Raw genomic sequence first — 23,890 nt, forward strand, 5'->3', positions numbered from 1 at the left:
GAGTTCAGAGATAAGGACTACACATGCAGCCATCAGAGCAGTCTCTGATGGATTCACTGTAAAACAGAAAGCAAGACAGTCTGATGATACACTGAAAGTGATAGAACTACTGAAATTTTTTAATAAAGACTGATTAAAAATGGTTCTAGCCCAAAATGAGTAAAATTGCAATGAAAAAAAATTGTCCCCAAAGTTGGACATAGCCTTTAAAGGGGTTATACACTATAACACTTATAGACAATCCCTATTAGTTAAATAGACAATAGGATGATCACAGGGTGTTTCACTGCTTGGATACCCATCTACAAAATGTAATCTGTGGAGCAAAATGGCAGTAAGATTACTGATTCCTTGCACAGGCAAAATGACAGTTCCCACCGAAAGCAATAGATTTTCTGTTTAATGCCTGGAGGAGCCAATTCCTTTTGGACACAAAAAGTAAATGATAATAAAAAATAAAAGTATATACAATTGTCATGTCCTCATACAGTATATGCAAATATAAGTATGTATTATTTATGTTTCTTTAAAAGCTTTGATTTCTATATGAACATGTGTGGCTGACAACTTAAATCCATATCACTTACTCAATATATTTGAATGTTATCTTCTGTGATTGTCCACAAGAATGAATACGTTCCTGGATGTGCAAAGCAGCCAAACGTAATGCAACGCTGCACTTCGTCTCAACCGCAAATCTCTCCTGAAGTACATCACTGCAGCTCTGTGATGGTAAGGGACAGGTGAGTCGGAGACACATATATACATATAGCTTACTTTTCAATGTGGATATTAGAAATATAGAAAGTTGAAGGCCCTCTGAACTACTGTATAGGTTAATGGAAGTGGGCTCAGTGCACACTGCATCTTATTGTCAGCAGTATAAGTCGGGGTATAAGTGTACAGTGGCATACATCGTTCATAGCGTCCCAGCATGGTATACTTTTTTTTTTGTGGGTGGCCCTCAGTCCAGGAAAGCACAGTCTGCTCCGCTTTCCTATACAGTTGAGAAAGGCATGCCAATGCACACTGTCCTGACCGAGGCTAAATGGACAATCATTTTGCCTCTGTTGAGAAAAATATGTTTATGGTATAAGCAAGGAACTTTTTCTGGCATATACTTTAAACATAGAGCATCAGACACAGTGTTCACTGAGTCTTATTTGGGCACTGCAAGGTTAATAACCAGCCCAAATTCTTATACACGTAATTCACCCCAGAAAATATAACTTTTCTTTACTAGCTGAGAAGCCCACTTTAAGGAGAATGTTGCCTTACTACCTAATCAGCATGACAGGTCATCTTTATAGATATCATTATATAGTGCTGGAAGCAACATACTAGTATCTTCTCCAGGAAAAACATTACATTAAAGGGAATTAAGAATATGAAAATACCTAAATATTACTTTATTCTAAATATATTCCCAAATACCTTTTTATTAGTTGTAATGGCATATTTTTTTCTAGGGTGCAATCCTCAGGAGAAATAAAATGGCAGCTGTCCTATTATTACACACAAAACCTGTCCTAATCACACAAACAATTGTTTTAGCCGACATTGACATTTTTGTTCAATGAAAAATCGTTTGTGGACTCTTTGAAAGAACATTTCCAGAAAGTAGAAAATAGATTCACACCGGCACAGCTTATATTGCCCGGTCCATTCAGATTTTCCAGTTTGAATTCCAGAGTGTTCAGCGGTAAAATAGCAAGCAATTCAGATATAACAGCCAAGAAAAAAGGTAACCACGGCACTCACCAGTCTATAAAATGTATATCCTTTATTTCATTCTTAAAAAAAATCTCTGCATAGCGAGGTGAACACAGAAAGAACTCAGAACAACAGACTGTTTCACACTATACATGCCATGAGGAAGTGCATATAGCGCAAAACAGTCTGTTGTCCGGAGCTATGTTTGTATCCACCTCCCTATGCTGAGATTTTTTTAAGAATGAAAGAATATACATTTTATGGACTATTGAGTGCCATGGTTACACTTTTTCTTGGTTGTTACATTTCCAGATCTTTCGTCCATCGCCTGGTTTCAATGAACTTCTATGGCCAGTTTGAACAACTGTAACAGCTAATATGAACAAAAATGGGAAAGGCTGTCAATCAACCAACTTCTGTATAATGTGTACTGCCACCTAAAGAGGTGTGTTCCAATACATTTGTCCATGTAGTGTATTTTGGTTTTAAAACTCTACTCAGATGACGTCATCACATGTGGTAAATTATAGAAAATCTCCTTGCTGTGCCTTAGCAGGGAAACATACCTTCTATCTTGAAGGGAAGGCGTTCCGAGAACAATCCAGCAGTCATGCATGAGATATAAGGCCCAAAGTCCAACAGTAGCATTTTTCTGTTAAAGATCTCAGTTAGCATGTACTGTAAAAGAACTGAGACTTTTAAAGGGAACATGTCAGCTATTCTATGCTGCTCTCACTGAGGGCAGCATAGTGTAGTGACAGACCCACTGATTCCATTGTGATGGCCTTCAGTACTTTTAGAGTACTGACCCACCAAAGCCTAGATAAGTCCAACATCCCATGCCTCTGGATGATGATTGACAGTTTTTTTTTCCTATGCACAAAAGGAAAAAAAACTGTCCTGACTCCATCATCCAGAGGGGGAAAAAAAGTGGGGGCATTGTGGGGCATCGGACTCATCTTTCTCTCAGCACAGGCATAATGCAGGCTTCAGCAGGTCAGTACTCTAAAAGTACTCAAGGTCATCATCACAGGAGCGACAGACCACTGAAATCGGCAGGTCTGGAAGTACACTATCCTGCACTCAGTCAGAACAGCATAGGGCAGCTGACAGGTTCCTTTTAATGTCTGACCTCCTTCCATTCAGGCTGTATATATTATATTCCTTGTGGTTCGCTTTCCTGATCTTAGGTGTATAAGGTGAATATTTTTGGATCAGATTCTGAATACATGGTTTATGAGCTCCATATAAAAATGCAAGGCTCTTTTCACATGAAAACTGAGCCTTTTATCAGAAATATACAGTACAGACCAAAAGTTTGGACACACCTTCTCATTCAAAGAGTTTTCTTTATTTTCATGACTATGAAAATTGTAGATTCACACTGAAGGCATCAAAACTATGAATTAACACATGTGGAATTATATACATAACAAACAAGTGTGAAACAACTGAAAATATGTCATATTCTAGGTTCTTCAAAGTAGCCACCTTTTGCTTTGATTACTGCTTTGCACACTCTTGGCATTCTCTTGATGAGCTTCAAGAGGTAGTCCCCTGAAATGGTTTTCACTTCACAGGTGTGCCCTGTCAGGTTTAATAAGTGGGATTTCTTGCCTTATAAATGGGGTTGGGACCATCAGTTGCGTTGAGGAGAAGTCAGGTGGATACACAGCTGATAGTCCTACTGAATAGACTGTTAGAATTTGTATTATGGCAAGAAAAAAGCAGCTAAGTAAAGAAAAACGAGTGGCCATCATTACTTTAAGAAATGAAGGTCAGTCAGCCGAAAAATTGGGAAAACTTTGAAAGTAAGGGCTATTTGACAATGAAGGAGAGTGATGGGGTGCTGCGCCAGATGACCTGGCCTCCACAGTCACCGGACCTGAACCCAATCGAGATGGTTTGGGGTGAGCTGGACCGCAGAGTGAAGGCAAAAGGGCCAACAAGTGCTAAGCATCTCTGGGAACTCCTTCAAGACTGTTGGAAGACCATTTCAGGTGACTACCTCTTGAAGCTCATCAAGAGAATGCCAAGGGGGGCGGAGCCTAGCGGCGCATGGAGTAGGACGCACGCCGCACCAGCTCCGGCAAGAATCCTGTCTTTTATAACTACTGCGGTGGCGATTTACCTTAAGATTAACTGGAGGAGCGGGGGACATACCCAGGCAGCGGTCCGGTGCAGTAATCCGTCATCATGCCTGCGAAGAGAGGCAAAACGCCGAGCCGCCAGGAGAGAGAGAGCCGTTCTCAAGATGGCGCTGAGGAGGAGGAATGGCCTGACCTGAGGGCGGCGGTGAGTCAGGGAGCTGCAGCGCGGCTAGAGCGATTCGCTCACAAGTCCCATCAGTCCCCCAGCCATGTATGGGGAGAAAGAGATGACACCCTGGCACCAGTGGAGGAAGGCTTAGGGGAGCAAGATGGCCCCTGTACTGATGATCAGCAACCCCCTGATCAGCAAGAGGAGGGGGCGAGTACTAGCCTTTTGTTCATGGGGTCATAAACACATGACAGGTTCCCTTTAAAGTGCAACTGTCATTTTTTGTTTTTGTTTTGCTAATGGTCTGCCAGTGTTCACTGCCCCTGAGCCTACTTTGAAAGATGTGATGGCAGCTATTGCTAGTTGTAATGTCACCCTCCAGTCTATGAATATTAACATTGGAAGCCTAAAAGCGGATATATCCATTACCTGTCATGACCTGCATAAGGTGGCTGAACGCACCTCAGAAGTAGAGAGGAGGGTCTCGGATCTGGAAGATGGGTCTGTTACCCTACAGAGAGAGAGCCGGGCTGCGTCAAAGGATATAGCGGCGCTTTATGCAAAAACTGACGACCTTGAAAACCGCTCCCGCCGCAATAATATTAGGCTGGTGGGAATACCTGAGAAGTCTGAAGGCCCGGAGGCCACTGAATTTATTGAAAAATGGCTTGCCGAAAAATTCCGTGATAGAGGACTCTCTGCACTTTATGCGGTTGAACGAGCACATCGGGTCCCCACTAGGCCCTTACCACCGCGGCATCCGCCACGCCCAATACTTGCTAAAATCCTGCACTATCGAGACAGGGACACTATACTGAGGGCTGCGAGATCTCATCCTGATTTGAAAATCAACGGGGTTCAGGTGTCTCTGTTCCCAGATTATTCATCAGATGTACAAAAGAAGAGAGCTCGCTTTGTGGAGATTAAACGGAGGCTGAGAGACTTGCAAGTACAGTATTCCATGATGTTCCCGGCAAGGCTCAGGGTGGTGGCGTTTGGAACCGCTGTGTTCTTCGAGGATTCGGATGCTGCGGTCAAGTGGCTGGATCAAAATGAGCGTCGCCTTAGGATCCCATCAACTGACACCTGAGACTGATGGACATTCCTGTTCCTGAATGGAGTTTTGATGTCCCCTGGACTGTCCACCCACCGTTGTGGACAGTCCAGGGGACATCAAAACTCCATTCAGGAACAGGAATGTCCATCAGTCTCAGGTGTCAGTTGATGGGATCCTAAGGCGACGCTCAGCCGGTTGCTGGAGACACTCTGTGGGTAGAGCATACACCCTCGGTTGCTCCCCACTTCTTCAATGTGCCTGCGTATGGTATCTTGTTGGGTGCTGTGCTGCTTTAGGCGTTGTTGGGCCAGGTTCACAATGTTGGCCCCAGGTTCACTAACGAATCTAATTATGCTGCATATGTTTATTGTGTGGGTTGGGATAGTTGGGTGGGGGGAGGGAGGGGGGAAGGGGTCAGTGGGGGCTAATACTGTCAAAGGTGCTATTGATAGCAATTCTAAAATGTTGAAACGTACAGTCCTTTTATACCTTGATGGGGGAAATGGAGAAGGGATGGGAGACTGTATTCTGGAGATTAATATTGCTTTTCCTTGCAGCTGCTGGGAGGTGGAGTTGTGTGGAGCCCTAATCTACTTTTGTTTTTCTATGCATTCTTATGGGACCTGCTACGAGAATACTTAGCTGGAATGTGAGGGGAATGGCGGATGCTACGAAGAGACATGGTCTGTTCCGTTACCTATCTAGATATCAGCCGGCAATAATATGCTTGCAAGAAACGCATATGACCAAACAATCTATACATGTTCTGCAAAAGCCGTGGTTGGGTTATTCGGTGCATTCCGTCTTCTCCTCGCATTCCAGAGGGGTTAGTATCCTAGTTCATAAGAATATCATATTTGAATGTCTCAGGGTATGTGTGGACGAAGAGGAAAGGTTTATAGGAGTGCATTGTGTGGTCCAAGGGATGAGAATGGTGTTGGCGACAATCTATATACCCCCACCATTTTCCTCGGTGCCTTTAAGGAAGCTTATGGAGTTTATGACAGAATTTTCTGAACTTCCAATGTTAATAGTGGGAGATTTCAATAATGTACTTGACAGCTCGCTTGATAGATGCCAGATCACATCTAGCGGTAGTAATACGGGTGAAACCCCGTTTGCGAGACTACTGAGGGAAGTAGGAATGATGGACGTATGGAGAGAGACCCACCCCCTGGACAGGAAGTACTCGTGTTGCTCCTCGACTTATGGTTCCCTGTCGCGCATAGATCTGGGTCTGGTGAATGCTCATATGTTTCCGCTTGTACAGAACTCAGAGTATCTGGCCAGGACCTTATCAGACCACTCCATATTTAGTATTGCCCTTGACATTTCTGAGACAGCCAGGCCGGGGGTTAGATACTGGCGATTAAACGCCTTTTGGCTAGCACTAATGGGTGACCCGTCCGATACGCTTCAATCCCTTAGGGAATATTTTCGTATAAATGAGGGGACTGCGTCTCCGATAGTTGTTTGGGAGGCGATGAAGGCATTCCTCAGGGGCTCCCTTATCAAAACAGTCAGTCGGATTAAATCTAAATCTAGAGAGCTTGAGCTGCAGAAACATGATAATATGAAGCTAGCGGAGGAAGCCTTTGTGTTGAATCCATCTAACCTAACAAGCATGGCCTTAAAGACTAGGCAGGAGGAGCTGAGGTGCCACCTCTTGGAAGTAGCAGAGAGGAAACGACTGTTTTACAAGCAGCAGTTTTTTACTGAAGGCGAGAGTGTAGGCCATATGCTCTCGGTTATTGCGAAAGCTCAGCAAGGGTCACAATGTATCTCTGGCCTGTTAGATGCTGGTGGCGTCCTGAGGCGTGATACTGAAAACATTTTAAATATACTGAATAATTTTTATTCCTCTCTGTATACTTCTAAGGTGACATGTTCGGATGAGGAGATCGACGCCTTTTTGACTACATTGAATCTCCCTAAGCTCTCCAGGGAAGATAGTATGAGGTTAGAGGAGCCGATTGAGTTAGAAGAATTGAGGGCGGCACTAGCTGCTATGGCTAACGACAAGGCGCCAGGTTTAGATGGGCTCCCGGCGGAAGTATATAAGTCCTTTGCGGAAGTGTTGCTCCCGGAACTCCTGAAGGTATTCAATTATTCCAAAAAGGGGGGGTGCTGCCTCCGTCTATGCAAGAGGCGCTAATAGTAGTCATTCCTAAGCCGGATAAGGATCACTCTCTCCCTGACTCATATAGACCGATATCGTTACTCTCCACTGATGTTAAGTTGCTTGCAAGGGTATTGGCCATGCGTCTGTCTAAAGTGATTCTGTCTATCATGCACTCTGACCAGACTGGCTTCATGCCTCAGAAATCAACGTCAATTAATATTAGAAGAGTGTTTGCCAGTATTCAACTTCCAGCTGAAAATATTGGAGATAGAGCTATCCTTTCTTTAGACGCGGCCAAGGCCTTTGACAGCATTGAGTGGCGATTCCTGTGGAGAGTTATGGCATATTTGGGGTTTGGAGATGAGTACATATCCTGGGTTCGGGTGTTATACTCTAATCCCATAGCATGTGTCAGGGCGAATGGAGGGGTGTCCCCCAAGTTCTGTTTGGGCCGGGGCACTAGACAGGGGTGCCCGCTGTCGCCTCTGTTATTTGCAGTTGCGATTGAACCATTAGCCGCAGCGATTCGTAGGTCATTGGACATTCGGGGGTTCCAATATGGAACAGTTAATTATAAAGTGGCGATGTATGCGGACGACACTTTGCTTTTCCTGGGGGACACTGGTCCATCTTTGGAAGCGGCTATGAAAATCATTGACTGCTTCGGTGCCCTGTCGGGTCTGACTATTAACTGGGGTAAATCGGCAATTATGCTGCTTGACGGGCAAGTGCAGTCGCAGACAGTGCGAGAAAGAAATATTCCATGTGTAGCGACCTTTAAGTATTTGGGTATCCATATATCCCCTAGAATCCGGGACTTTGAGCGCCTTAACTTTGACCCGCTGGTTATTAAATTTCGAAATAAAGCTAAGGCATGGTGTAAACTTTACCTGTCGGTGGCGGGAAGAGCAAATCTCATTAAAATGGTGTTGATGCCCCAGCTACTCTATATTCTACATAATTCCCCGGTCTGGCTGTCGAAGTCCAAATTTGATCCAATTAATGCCACTTTTAGGGAGCTCATATGGCGGAAGGGGCAACCGAGAATTAAACTTGAAATGCTGCAATATCCTAAAAAGGAAGGGGGCCTTGCAGTGCCAAACCCCTGGGTTTACTTCCTGGCTGCACAATGCCAACATTTTAAAGGGTGGATAGAACTGGAGTCGAGTGAGGTGACGTGTCAGCTGTTTACTCATTGCTTGTCATCTAGTGACCTATTGCTGATCCTTGAGACTAGAGGGGCCGGGAAGAGTGGTCCGATGGGGGATTTGGGATACTTGATGCAGTCCGTGTGGAACAGGGTTAAGCTCCTGAGGGGGGTTGTCGGCAGTACGGAATACACTCCTTTGTGGGATAATCCCGTGCTGCTGGAATTCCTCTCTTTGTCTGATTTTGGGGCATGGAAAAGGAAGGGTATTCTGAGGTTGGGCCACCTTCTGGAAGATAAGAAATTCATGTCCTTTGCCAGACTTCAGAAGATATATGAACTGCCTAGAACTCACTTCTATAAGTATCTTCAGGTGAGACACGCATACAACTCCACATTTAGAGGTCCAACTGTAGTGGCAGGGAGAGATGCTGCATTGCACCAGATTCTGTCCGGGGGCGGGGGGCAAGGAGAGGTATGATCTCCTGTATATACAAGCTGTTGCTTGATAAGTTTCTACTGTTGCATCCGCTTGCAGCTAAAGGTAAATGGGAGAAAGATGTTGGCGAGCTAACAGATGACCAATGGTCTGACATACTGGAGTCGATACCTCTCTCTTCCTTGAGTGCAGGGCGTAAACTCTCGCAGCTGTTCATTGTCCATAGGGTCTACAAGACGCCGTTTTTTTTGTTTCGCATAGGGTTTAGACCCACGGCTGAATGTCCAAGGTGCTCTATGGATTCTGCAGATTTGTTGCATATGATGTGGACGTGCGAGAGGCTAGGGAGATACTAGGAGATGGTATCTAAGACTATACAGGACGTTTACAAAGTACGGATACCGCCTGACCCTAGAGTGTGTGTGTTGGGATATGTCTCTGAACTGGCCTCTAGCCAGGTGCATAAAATAGCTATAGGTAGAGTGTTATATGTTGCTAGAAAGTTAATCGCCCTACATTGGATACAGACAGCGCCGCCAACCCTAGGCGAATTCTTGAGTACTGTTGACACTATGTTAAGCTATGAGCGGATGGTGTTTCAGAAGCGTGGCTGCCCAGCAAAATTTGAGAAATTATGGGAACCGTGGCTGTCGTTTCGACATGTGAATAGAAATGTTTAACAGTGTGCCTTTGCAATGTGCAGGTTAGTGTGGGGTGGGAGGGGAGGGGTTGGGGGGATGGGTTGAAATTTGAGTACTACACATGGTCTGGTATCCTGATTGCTATCTGCCTTACGGAAATTATGTCTCTATGTCATCCTTGTTTGTGATATGTTAAAATGTGTATTTACATTGTATGCTCAATAAAAAAAGATCTGATTCAAAAAAGAGAATGCCAAGAGTGTGCAAAGCAGTAATCAAAGCAAAAGGTGGCTACTTTGAAGAACCTAGAATATGACATATTTTCAGTTGTTTCACACTTGTTTGTTATGTATATAATTCCATGTGTTAATTCATAGTTTTGATGCCTTCATAGTCATGAAAATAAAGAAAACTCTTTGAATGAGAAGGTGTGTCCAAACTTTTGGTCTGAACTGTATGTCAACAGTATTTTCTAACATATACTTCTGATGGCTCTGATGTATGGCACTGTGTAGCTGTTGACACCAATGGTAAAAAAAATGGATATGCACAAAATATTTTTTTTGTGATGGCCCACAAATTGGCATTCACAGACTACTGTGCTATTCGAGTACCGTAAAGTAAAAAAAAAAGGTGTGCCAATGTATATTAGCTTGATGGAGGTCACAAGGACACTTTTTTGACCTCCATCGGGTAATTGGGAACCTATAAATACATTTGTGTATGCAGTGTGAACAGAAAACATGTGAACATACCCTTACACTAATATGTTTAAAGTTGCACACACTCACCTGTAAGTAGAGATACTCAAAGGCAACTGGATCCTCCTGAAGGAGATCAAGTGGATCTTTGGGTACAAAGCAAACTCTGAAGAGACATCTATAGTCATGAGATTCTTTCTTCTGCACCACCTATAAGGCAGATATATCATTATTATATCTTAGAATCTAGAGATCACCTGTTTCTTGTGTTTTCTGAGCCCAAGATTTGATTTCCAAAAGTGTCCACAAGTAATGGCCATTACATTGCAAGAGGGGTTGCAGCTGCATTTTCCAGTGGCCATGAGTCGCATATATCTGCATTGTTATGGCTCATTTGAATGGGCATAGTTTGTTCTCATATTTTATATTTCCTATAAAGTCCAGAACTAGGAAAAGGAAGATAGTTCCCAAAGGTTATCCTTTTGCAAGAAATATATGCAAGGGTATGCTGAGATAATATACACTTGATTTAGACATATAGTCCTTGCTGTCTCATACTGCCCTACCTCTGGGAGATAACATACACTTGATATATATATATATATATATATATGAACCTACCCACAAAGATTGGAATGATACAATACATAGACATGTAAAATGGTTACATCTCACTGTATTTGATAGGCCTCTCCCTATACAGAAATGGGCACATTTAAAAAATACAATACAGTATACGGGTATATATCACAAACTTATATACCACAACATTTTTCAACAAGTGATCTGCTTTAATGTTTTCCATCATTGTTTATTTTATTTTATTTTACCTTTTATAGCGTGCACATATATTATATATTGTACTTATATTTTTTTATATTAAGTAATATAGCATTTATTAGCATTTGAATAATGCAAACATAAGTCCCCAACACCCACATACCTTCCCCCCACAAACCATCATTATGATGCCCTCCATCTTCCATAACTTCCAACATTCGGCTACACCATCACAACCGCATAATAATTACAAAGGCACATGCCCTTTCCCTACAGCATTCCCCACAGAACAATGATAGCAGAACTGCGATCTTATAAAAAAAATATACATTTGTTACCAGCCAGAACTTCCCCACATTACATTACATATCGTAGAAACATTCCATATATCCTGCAAGAAATCGCCAACCACGGAGCCAGATATGCACAGTAAGCAATAGTACCCTCACACTAATCCCAGACGGTATCTCTGAAGTTCCCTGGACGCCAGCCCGGGGGCATCAATTCAAGGAGTCCAGAGCTTTTCAAATTTGGCCATAGCACCCCTCCTCCTATAAACCCCTCGTTCCAAATTAAGTAACCAATTAATCTTGGCTATAAATTCGGTTTTACTAGGACTACCCTCATCCAGCCAATGTTGAGCAATCAGCTTACGAGCCATATACAACATTCTGGCCACTGCTATCTTCCTGGGCTCAGTGATTGGCAAGTCCTCCACATATCCCAATATACAGACAAATGGGGTCACATCCAGTGTAACTTCATGCAGAGAATCAATGAGATGCAGCACCATGCGCCAAAAACCCTCCAGTGCCGAGCATGACCACAGCATGTGTAACATACCCGCATCTTCCTCCCCACATCGCGGGCATTTAAAATCCAACCGGAGTCCAATATTAAACAGAAACTGAGGAGTTCTATAAACCCTATGAATTAGATATAGGTGCGACAGCCTGTGGGCCTCGCTGAGAGAGAGCTGCGGAATCCTCTCCAATATCTCCTGCCACTGAGTTTCCTCTAACGGCCCCATCTCCGCTTTCCATTTTGTCCTACTATTCACCGGATGGTCTTGCAGAAATAGGTCCAGCAGGGTCTGATAGAGCAGAGAGATAACTCCAGAGAAGGAATGCCTCTTCTCCATAAGCGCAATAATCTTGTTTTGAAGTACCGTGTTCAACATACCGCCGTCATGGTCAACCCGGAAGGCATGGCGCAGCTGCAAATACCTATAAAAATCGGAGGACGGTAATACAGTTTCTGTCTGAAGTTGCTCATAAGATTTGAGACCAGTATTTTCAATAAATTGGTGGACTCTAATAATGCCCCTGTTGCGCCAACCACCCATTCCCTGCAAAGAGCCCAAATGAGGCAACCACGGAGTGTCCCATATAGTAGTATACTGCGTGACGCTTTTGATGCCCTGCATGTCCCTCACTTTCCACCAAGTCTTATGTAAGAGACGCAACGTAGGGAACGCCAGACCCAACAGTTTTAGCTTATCTGCCTCTAACATATATTGTACTTATTCACAGTTGCCAACAGAGGGCCGAGCTATATATTTATTAGCTTTTTTTTATTTTTATGTCTGTTGCACTGTACAGTATTCCCGCCAGGCTGGCACAACTTGCTACTGTTCTGGCCAGCAGGAGGAGCTGTTTAGTTTATTTCTTATCTTATCATAATAGTCAATAACTGTTAAATGAAAGTGAAATGCTCTGGATAGACAATAGATAGAAAAATGTCAAGGTTTTTACTATTATTTTTGGTATGTATAATTACAACTACTATAGAGAAGCATCACCATGTAAAATTTAAGGCTACTTAAAAAAATATCTAGGCAAAACATAGCAAGTCATATCGTAGCATATATTTGGTAAATAATATAAACAGAAACGTCTATTTGTGCAGCATGTTCTATATTCTGCGCTTTTCATGCAGCCCTTGCCCCATAGAAGTCAATGGGGCTTCAGTGAAAAACGCATTGCATCCAGATGTAATCCGGATGCAGTCCGGGTGCAATGCATTTTTTTCTGATGGTTGCTAGGAAATGTTGTTTGTAAACCATTAGTTTTTTTTACGCATGTGAAAAACGCATCAAAACTGATCGCACCCACGCGGAGGAAAACAAAACACTGAACGTAAATGCAGACAAAACTGACTTAGCTTGCTTGCAAAATGGTGCGAGTTTCCCTGAACGCACCCTGAATGCATCCTGAGCCAATCCGTCATGCTCATGTGAAAGAGGCTTTAATAAACCCATGGATGACAAACTCTTTTATCTAACTTTATATAGTATGAACTATTAATTTTTGGGGATGCCTGAAACTTCAGGCGCCTAGAGTGCTGCATTTAAGACACATGATCCTGTGCCCTCTGCCTCCTGGGGGACTTATCTCTCTTGACAACCTCTGTTGAGGGCCATAGTGAAGGCCCTAAGATTTTGATTCTAAGATTTTGGATGGCGAAAAAAACCTCCTACTTTAATTGCATAGGAAACATGTGAAGTGGGTCTATATACAATGAGTGTATATTATTATTATTTATTATTAAAGCGCCATTCATTCCATGGCGCTGTACATATGGTAGCTACATAATACAGACAATTGCACTAAGCGTGTATTAAAAATTGTTATGCTTCTTGGAGTGCATGGATAGAGACGCTGACAGATGATGATCCATAAGGTCTCTTTGCTTTATAGGGTGATATTTCTTTATTTATTTTTCTCTTTTCCTCTCCTTTCTCTCTATCCCCCCCCCCCTACATTGAGTGGTTTCTGGGTGTTGGGTGGGGGGGTTTACAGTTTTTTTTACCTCTATTTCTTTGACACGATGTGTATTATTTAGATAAATATATCATGAAAATATAATGGGACATATTACTAAACCCATAGATGGTGTGAACTCTTTTTATCTAACTTTTCACGACCCATTAATTAGCTTAGTTTTAGACAGAATTTTACAGCAGAATTGTAGCACAATCTTGGCTCAAAATGTCACAACTTAGACCCTGCCCCTGTTTCAAAAATCCCCACCCCTTCCCGCTAAGCCCGAATCCATTTCAAAGCGAGTCAGAAAAAATTGTGGAAACCTTAGTTACACCAATTGTTACCACTTTTTAGACAAATTCTAGGTAAATCTGCGTCTGTGAGTTTTGGAGCTTCCTAGATCCTTTCTCAGATTGATAATGGATTGTTTTCCGCTACTAAAGCCACATTCAAAACTCACCAACAGTTTCTTCATTGACTTTAATTTTAAAAACTCCCTTTTTCGGTAGATCATTTGAAAAACGCTTGAGAAGTGACATGTTACTGTAGTTCTTAGAAGCAGATTTGATTATGGATTTCATAGAAGTCAATGGGGAAATAAAGAAACCTCAACCAAACACTCTTCTAATACTCTTGTAAAAACCTCTAAAACCTCCACCAAATTAGAAATCTGCCACCAAAAACAATCTGTTTTCAGCTAGAAATTTGCAACTGTTCTGCAAAAGATTTTTTTGCTGCTGATTTTGCAATGTGAACTTATCCTTAGGCTTTAAGCTGAACAGTTGAGCAATGTCTGACGGTTGCTGGGACACACTGCCTAAGGGCTTATGCACACGGTTGTTTCTGCTTTTGCGAGTGTACGGGCCATTTTTGTGTTCCGTATACGGTCCATATACGGGACCATTCATTTCAATGGTTCCGCAAAAAAACGGAATGTGTTCCGTATGCATTCCGTTTCCGTATTTCCGTATTTCCGTTCCGTTGAAAGATAGAACATGTCCTATATTTGGCCGCAAATCACATTCCGTGGCTCCATTAAAGTCAATGGGTCCGCAAAAAAAACGGAACACATACGGAAATGCATCCGTATGTCTTCCGTATCTGTTCTGTTTTTGCTGAACCATCTATTGAAAATGTTATGCCCAGCCCAATTTTTTCTATGTAATTACTGTATACTGTATATGCCATATGGAAAAACGGAACGGAAAAACGGAAAGTAAACGGAAACACAACGGAACTCAAAAACAGAACAACGGATCCGTGAAAAACAGACCGCAAAAGCTATAAAAGCCATACGTTCGTGTGAACTAGGCCTAAAACAGACAAGAATAGGACATGTTTTTTTTTTTTGCAGGTCCGCGGAACGGACATACGGATGCAGACAGCACACACATGTTCTGTCCACCTCTTTTGCAGCCCCATTGAAGTGAATGGGTCCACATCCGACTTGCAAAAATGTGGATCGGATGCGGCCCAAAAATATGTTCGTGTGCATGAGCACAAGCAGTATTTTGAGTGAAGCAGCAAACTGAGGGCAGAGAATGGGCAAGGAGACTTGGCAAGATCTTTTACAATTCTGCATTATCCTTTTTTTTTGTGAAAACATAAATGTAGATTACAGCCTTTTCAAAGAAACACTATACCACCTGGTATAATTAACAATAGAAAACAAACAAATAATTAATACAATGCAAAATACATCAATTACAATATGTAAAATAACAAACATAATGCTTTAGAGCAGCCTGCCGGACGCTACCTAATACCTGCCGGCCTGCTACGTGCATCGGTTTTCGTCCGCCCGACTATTGGCATGTTTGCTGAGTTGCGGCCAGATCTCCGCCAGTCCCCAATATAGTTAATGGGGCCAAACGGCAACACAACAGCTTCCGGCAATACCTGAATGCAGAGAGATCCAGCAGAGAACAACCTGCTGGATCTAAAGGCGCTAGTGTGAAACTAGCCTAAGCATGCTAACATCTTGCAACAGTAGCAAATAGGTGTCTAACTGTATCTACCAAAATATCAGGATGTAGTCACACTTTACAATTATTTATTTTTGCATAACTCCTGCAAGATTTTGCATAAACCTCTGCAATAATCATGATATGATCACACAGACCACACGAGTCACAAAACTGTTGCATTCTATGACATAGAAAAACAAACATTTTCTTTGTTCATTCTGTTGCCTTTTACCAGGCAAGACCACCTTGGTACTTAAGAGAAATGCAACAAATGCTAACATTGTCAAGAAAGCAGTTGAACAAGTTTAACAGGTTTTGACCTGGTGACAGATTTCTCAAGCAATATCATACAATCTACACACAGTATTGTGAGTGAAACAATACATTGTACATTATTCTAGGTTCTTCTACAAATTCACAGAGCTTACCTGTTCTATAAGTTCATCTTCATGAAGAAGGTAAAGCTTTGAGATGTTATATTGCTCTTCTAGCGCTAGTGCAAAGTGCTCAATTACATTGATTGAAAGCTTCTCCTTAAGGGTCATGAGGATGTCCTGAAATTATCAAACATAATTTATAAGCCATGATTGTAGGCTTCAACAAAACTATTCGGTAGTTGAAACCCTTGCACTTATACCAAACCACATTATTTATATTCATTCTTTTAATTACTCCTCTGGATGTCTAAAGCCTTATTCATGCATCAGTGTTTTGGTCAGTGATTTCCATCAGTTTTTGTGAGCCAAAACCAGGAGTGGAGGCTACACAGAGATAAGGTATAATCAAAAGATCTGCACCTGGTTTTGGCTCAAAATAACTGATGAAATCACTGACTGAACTCTGATTGTGTGAATAATGCATAATACTGTACATTTAAGGTGCTGTCACTCATTCAGGTTTTTTGAAGCCAAAATCAGATGTGGATCATAAAATGAGAGATAGTTTTGGGAACAAATATTACTTCTCTTGGTTTGAATCCACTTCTGGTTCTGGCTTCAACAATTGCCTAAAAAAAAGCTGAATGTGTGGCGATCACCCTTAATTGACTAGGGCTCCAAGTAGACCTATCGAGTCTATATAAAGTTTTGACAAAAAAAGAAATGTTGCTGTCTATGGTCCACAAAGGATCTGCTTATTTCTCCAGAAACAGTGCCACTCTGTTCATGGACTATATCTGTTTTTAACGCTCAGCCTCATTCAATGGTAATAATTTACTATCAGCAACCAAACATAATAAATGTAAAGATGTAGAATACAGTTTTACATGATATATTAATCTATGTCTACCTTAACAGTTGTTGTCTTCTCAAATTTAAAAGCCTTTGTCTGGCCATTTTCCAAGTAGACCTTAAGGACATTAGGCATAAACAGAAGAGAATTCCCCTGAATAAAAGATCAGCATGTTAAAAAACATACAAGAGATGGACTCATATTTCTTGACATAAATACTTAGAAAATTCCTCTGAGAAGCTGGTATGTCATTAAATCAGATTATGTCTGATGTACATAATGTGATAGCAGGAAATTCACTTTCCTTTAACTTACACAATAGCAAATGGGCAGCAAATGGATAAGAGAAGAGGTCCGTATTATTTCTGGGAGATGTGTGGATTTCAAACAAATCATGCAGGAGAAAGAAACCAATTTTATACACAGATTTACCATTCAATTAAACCCATTTACTGATTTAGCTAATGAGATTTTAGAGAATATTTATGTGAAGATTTGCACAGCAAGCTTTTTAGACTTAATAATAATGTTACCTACAAATAGTAGTAGCCACTTTACTTATATTATTAGCAACATACTCTGCTCTACAGATATGGTCATCATACACTTGTTTCCAGTGGGGTCACCAGTTTCCCTACCCAGACACACTAGGGACAGTTTCTTAGCACAACAATTACCTATCAGTATGTATTATGGGCAGACACACCGCCTGTGCAACTTAATGCCTGAAAGGGTGGGTGGACCCTCTCTGCCACAGTAAGGACCCTATTACACCACATGATTTTTGGGCCAATTATCAGGAACTAGCATTTGTAGCAACGCTTGTTCCCGATAATTGGCTTATATAATCAAGCAGCAAATCAGCTTGTTCATCATCTTTTAATAAGGATGAAAGATGCCCAATTATTAGGATGTGCTGCCAATAAGCAGCAGAACTGAACGAGGGGACAACGACTGCAGTAGCGATCGTTTCTCCCACATTCAGTTTGCATCAGTCTGTGTAATAGGACAATGCAAATGAGTACTGATGGATGTGTTATCATCCATCGACCTTCGCACTGCCGGAACCACGCGCATTATAATAGGGCCTTGAAGGAAATGCGTCATTAGAAAGTGACCTATTGTTTAAAGCATGCACTTATGTTAAACATATTTTTAACCCTTTCACGACTGCAATCTGTATATATACGTGATAGCTGCACATGCCCCGTGCAGCTACCACGTGTATAGACGTCAAGCCAGCTCTTTAATCCAAGCGCTGCAAAGCGCTTGGACTAAAGCTTCTGTCCTGCCCTGGTGCTGTCACGGACAGCATACAGGCCAGTAATGCCAGCAAGGGGCCAATCAGAGTGGCCCCTTGCCGGCAATCGATCCGATTGGTTAGTCTGTGCAGACTAACCAATCGGATCGCGGCAGTGTTAAAATGCCGGTTTCAGGCTCTGATCTGCGCTCTGCAGATCAGAGCCTGAAAGCCGATAGTGTTCCTCATGCCCCCCCCGATCTGTGCCCCTCCAAGCCCTTAGTGCCCCTCTGTGCCCCGACGATCTGTGCCCCTCTCCTGCGCTGATGGCATGCGGTCCGCCCCCTGCATTAATTTTCTAGCCGCCCCTCCTGCCCCAGCCTTCCTCGATATTGTGGGCAGCCTACCGAACCCCCCCCATTCCAGCGCTGCCCCCCCCCCGTTGGTTGCGGCATCCATGGGGTTAACAGAGGGAGGGAGCTCCCTCTCTCCACCATCGGGGCTGCAGCGCTGTGATTGCAGCACCCGATGGTTGCCATGGCAACCGGACGCTTTGCAAAAGCGTCCGGTTGCCATGGCAAAGGCGTCCAGTGCTGCCACCTACAGGCAATCTGGAAGTACTATACTTTGGAATGCAAGAGCATTGCAAAGTATAGTGCAACTATCAGCCCCACTGGATCTTCAAGATCCAAGAGGGAACTGATAAAAAAAAAAGTGAAAATAATAAAAGTAAAAATAAATAAATAAAAATGTAAAATTAGAAAAAAGAAAATTGCCTTTTCCTATAAAAAAATGAAAAAATAAAATACACATATTAGGTGTCACCGCGTCCGTAACGACCATCTCTATAAATATATCACATGATAGACCCCGTCCGATAAACACCATAAAAATAAAATTAAAAAAACAGTGCCCAAAAAGCTATTTTTGTCACCTTACATCACAAAAAGTGCAACAGCAAGCGATCAAAAAGGCTTATGACCCCCAAAATAGTACCAATCAAACCGTCACCTCATCCCGCAAAAAATGATACCCTATTTAAGACAATCGCCCAAAAAATAAAAAAGCTATGGCTCTCAGACTATAAAGACACTAAAACATCATTTTTTGGGTTTCAAAAATGCTATTATTGTTTAAAACTTAAATAAATAAGAAAAAGTATACATATTAGGTATTGCCACGTCCGTAACGATCTTCTCTATAAAACTATCACATGACCTAACTCCTCAGATGAACGCTGTAAAAATAAATAAATGAAAATTGTTCCAAAACAGCAAATTTTTGGGTCACCTTGCCCCATAAAGTGTAATAATGAATGATCAAAAAATCCTATGTACCCAAAAATGGTACCAATAAAAACCTCAACACTTTCTGCAAAAAACGAGCCCCTGCACAAGACGATCGGCACAAAAATAAAAAACATATGGCGTTCAGAAAACCAATCCAGCACAATCTACCTTCCAAAAACCGTATGGCATTCCTTTCCTTCTGCGCCCTGCCGTGTGCCCGTACAGCAGTTTACGACCACATGTGGGGTGTTTCTGTAAACCGCGGAATCAGGGTAATAAATATTGAGTTTTGTTTGGCTGTTAACTCTCAATGTGTTAAAGAAAAAAAAAATATAAAATAGAAAATCTGCCAAAAAAGTGAAATTTAGAAATTTCATCTCCATTTTCTATTAATTCTTGTGGAACGCCTAAAGGGTTAATAAAGTTTTTAAAATCAGTTTTGAGTAACTTGAGGGGTGTAGTTTCTACAATGGGGTCATTTATGGGGGTATCCACTATGTAAGCCCCACAAAGGGACTTCAGACCTGAACTGGTCCTTAAAAAGTGGGTTTTGGAAATTTTCTTAAAAATTGTAAGAATGGCTTCTAAACTTCTAAGCCATCTAACGTCCTAAAAAAATAAAATGACATTTCCAAAATGATGCAAACATAAAGTAGACATGTGGGGAATGTTAAGTAATAAATATTTTATTAGGTATGACTTTCTGTTTTAGAAGCAGAGAAATTGAAATTTGGAAAATTGTGAATTTTTCAAAATTTTTGGTAAATTTGGGATTTTTTCATAAATAAAGGTGAAATATATTGACTCAAATATATGACTATCATGAAGTACAATGTGTCACGAGAAAACAATCTCAGAATGGCGTGGATAAGTAAAAGTGTTCCAAAGCTATTACCACATAAAGTGACGCATGTCAGATTTGTAAATTTTGACCTGGACACTGGGGCATCAATGACCCTTGGTCATGAAAGGGTTAAAGAATTTTTGGAGATGTTATTTTTTATTTTCCATGTAACTATCTATATTTAAAAAAACATATTATCCTGCAGTTTTTGCACTGGCCACTACGCCTAATAATAGGTGTCACTTCTTGCTCTGTACAGATCACTTTGCTGGAGTGATCTGCTTCTCCTTACAGGCAGCATCACAGCTACATCAAGGTAACATAGGATCCACCATTAGGGTCCATTCACACGTCCGCAAAATGGGTCCACATCCGTTCTGCAATTTTGCGGAACGGGTGCGGGCCTATTAATTTTCAATGGGACCGCAAAAGATGCGGACAGCACACTGTTCCGTGGCCCCGCTAAAAAAATAGAACATGTCCTATTCTTAAGAGAAAAATGGATGGGCACGCTTATAAATGGAATCACATAGAATCAATAAAACATTTATTTAGACCTGGATATAATCAATAAAATATAGACTAGATACAAATGAAAATGTGTAAAAATATAAAATACATGAATAAAACAATATCTAGAATGTCCAGTCGACTAGTACATTTAATGGTATGCTTTGGGATTAAGTTGGTCCGGATGATAAATTGCACCTAAAGTAGTGCGCTGTTGGATCAGATCGATAAGATTGTGAGAACAGCTATCATGGCAGCACATATGAATGAGCAAAATATAGATGAGCACAAAACATAAGTCCTCTTTGGAAATACTGGGTGGTATTTTTATATTCCTAAAAGGGCTAATATTGTGGTATCCAGTGGTCAGGAATTACCAGTTGTTCTGTATTAGTCAGTCCCACGTATGAACACTGACCTTGCAATTGTAAGTACTAACAGATTTCACAGAATTATGTCTGAAAATGTATTCTCACTAATGAATGAAAGGAGACCTTTTATAATTAACTAAACATATTGTATTGTACCATACCAATTATAAGATTTAAATGAGTGGCACTGACTAATACAGAACAACTGGTAATTCTTGACCACTGGATACCACAATATTAGCCCTTTTGGGAATATAAAAATACCACCCAGTACTTCAAAAGAGGACTTATATTTTGTGCTCATCTATATTTTGCTCATTCATATGTGCTGCCATAATAGCTGTTCTCACAATCTTATCGATCGGATGCGCCCATCCAACAGCGCACTACTTTAGGCACAATTTACCATCCGGACCAACTCAATCCCAAAGCATACCATTAAATGTACTAGTCGACTAGACATTCTAGATATTGTTTTATTCATGTATTTTATATTTTTACACATTTTCATTTGTATCTAGTCTATAATTTTATTGATTATATCCAGGTCTAAAATGTTTTATTGATTCTATGTGATTCCATTTATAAGAGTGCCCATCTATTTTTCTCTTAACTTACCTCCATTTTGTGACCAGGGTGTAGCACTTGTTTGGAGCACCAATACATTACCAGGAAAAGGAGAGCCGTCCTTAACGTTTCTTTCCATGTCCTATTCTTGTCCGCAGCCACGGACAAGAAAAGGCATTTTTATTATAGTGCTGGCCATGTGCGGTCCGCAAAATGCAGAACACACATGGCCGGTGTCCGTGTTTTGCGGATGCGTGTGAATGGACCCTTAACAATAGGTGATTGTGTAAGCTTATTTAATTTTTCCTTGTACTATGACCTCTGCATAGGACACTGAGCATGCCTAGAAAACTCTCCCATAGAGGTTAATAGGGTAAAATTCTGTCCATTGTGTCTATAGACCACGGGGCTGCCGTAAAGCAAGTTTCTCAATGCTTTCTAAATGCTTTTAAGAAGAGCTCAGGAAAGATGGCCGCCATGATAATCTTATTCAAAGAAAATCTGCAATCAGAAAGTAAAAAGTGAAGATCATGTCCACCTGGTGTAACGGGGTGCCGAAGGGGCACTCGGACTCCCATCAGCCGCAGACCTGCTGCTTAGCTTCGGGAGCGAGGATCTGTGTTTGACCTCGTTCCCAGGGCGGCTTTGCTAGCTGGGAGGCTCCCTGCTCCTAGGTCTGCCTTGAGCGTCGAGCTGATCACTCGGTGATCGACTGGTCGGTCTGTCGGTCATGTGATGCTGGCCACGTCACATGACCCTCACTCCCCACTATAAATACAGGCAGCCTGCTGCCCACAGGTTCCCTGTTAATTTAGGTTCCTGGCATTTGTTGGATACCTGTATACTTACCTGATCCTGTTCCCTGACGATCCTTTGCCTGCTCCTCCTGTACTGCGCATCCCTCCTGGTATTTTGACCTGACTATTCTTTGCGGACTCCTTTGGTACTTCTCGACTCTCCTGTTATTTATGACCCCGGCTTCCCCTGACCATTCTTTGCTTATCCCTCTGTACTGCGTTGTCCTCTTGGTTTTGACCCGGTCCGGTCACTATCCGTTATTTGTCTTGTCTGTCCTTCCCGCGCGTATCCTAAGTTAGGGACTGCCGTCCAGTTGTCCCCTGTCATCAGGACTCTTGAGGCAAGTAGGCAGGGCCAGGGGTGAGGGTGGAGCGCAGTGGTCACTATCCTCCCCCCTGTGTGTGTGTGTACGTGACCGTTACAGATTATCAGGCCCAATAACCACTATATAATGAATCCTCTGGTGACCCTGACTGACCATGTCTCTAATCTGACACAGATGGTGCAGGAGCTAGGGGGAAAACTCTGTTTTTTTGAGTTAGGGCAAGGCTCTTCCACTCTTTAGGCCTCCAGTCCGCATTTTGAGCCCCAGATTAAGCTCCCAGAACCCTTTTCTGGAGACCGGAAGAAGTTTCTCTCTTTTAAGGAGAGTTGCAGACTTTACTTCCGTTTGCGCCCCGTGTCCTCTGGCCCCGAGAGTCAACGCGTGGACATTATCATTTCCCGACTACAGGGTGATCCCCAGGACTGGGCGTTCTCTTTACCTGCTGGCGCCAGTTGTTTAACTTCTGTGGATGGGTTCTTTCAGGCCCTGGGTACCCTCTATGATGAACCAGACAGGGCTCTGGTAGCCTAGACGACTCTAAAGGCACTGGTTCAGGGCAATCTACCTGCGGAGGATTATTGCACCCAATTCAGAAGGTGGTGTGTTCCCTCAGGATGGAACGAACCAGCCCTGAAGGATCTTCTGGTCAGTTATCAACTTCCAGAGACCTTAGAGGAGATGATGACCCTTGTTGTCCGACTTGAGCGACGGGTTAGAGAGAGACGACAGGAACGACAGATGGTGGTCCAGCCAGAGGCCTATCCCAGAGACAACACTGAGGTCTCCACCGAGGAACCCATGCAGGTTGGCATGACCCGAGGGAATCTTCACCGCAGACGTGGAGAATGCTTTTACTGTGGAGATCCTGACCATTGGATCAACCAGTGTCCTAAGAAGGTCCTCTCTGTCAAGTCTCCTAAGGCAAGGCAACCTAAAGACCAGGTACACCCTGATTTTTCTAAATGTAAGCTTTTGGTACCCATTACGATTTCTCTGGGGGTAGATAAATGGCTGGGTAAGGCCTTTATTGATTCTGGCTCAGCGGCCAGCTTTATTGACTCTGAGTACGCTGTAAGATTGGGTATTCCAATGTTTTCTTTACCAACTCCTATCCATGTCATGGCT

At 42.2% G+C, this 23,890-nt stretch overlaps 1 protein-coding gene across 5 annotated transcripts in view; it reads right to left on the reverse strand.

Moving 5' to 3' along the window:
• The window catches only part of FRMPD1 (FERM and PDZ domain containing 1), a 225,848-nt gene that overhangs the window by 20,775 nt on the left and 181,183 nt on the right, over positions 1–23,890 (reverse strand). For all 5 annotated transcript variants that reach the window (XM_040417347.1, XM_040417343.1, XM_040417345.1 and 2 more), the window contains 4 exons: positions 16,879–16,974; positions 16,020–16,145; positions 10,170–10,289; positions 588–724 (listed from right to left, as the gene is read on the reverse strand). In XM_040417347.1, the coding sequence (XP_040273281.1) occupies positions 588–724; positions 10,170–10,289; positions 16,020–16,145; positions 16,879–16,974 (479 nt within the window). The remainder of the gene's footprint in view (positions 1–587; positions 725–10,169; positions 10,290–16,019; positions 16,146–16,878; positions 16,975–23,890) is intronic.

This window comes from Bufo bufo, chromosome 2 (genome assembly GCF_905171765.1).
Source record: "Bufo bufo chromosome 2, aBufBuf1.1, whole genome shotgun sequence".
Classification (NCBI taxonomy): Eukaryota; Metazoa; Chordata; class Amphibia; order Anura; family Bufonidae; genus Bufo; species Bufo bufo.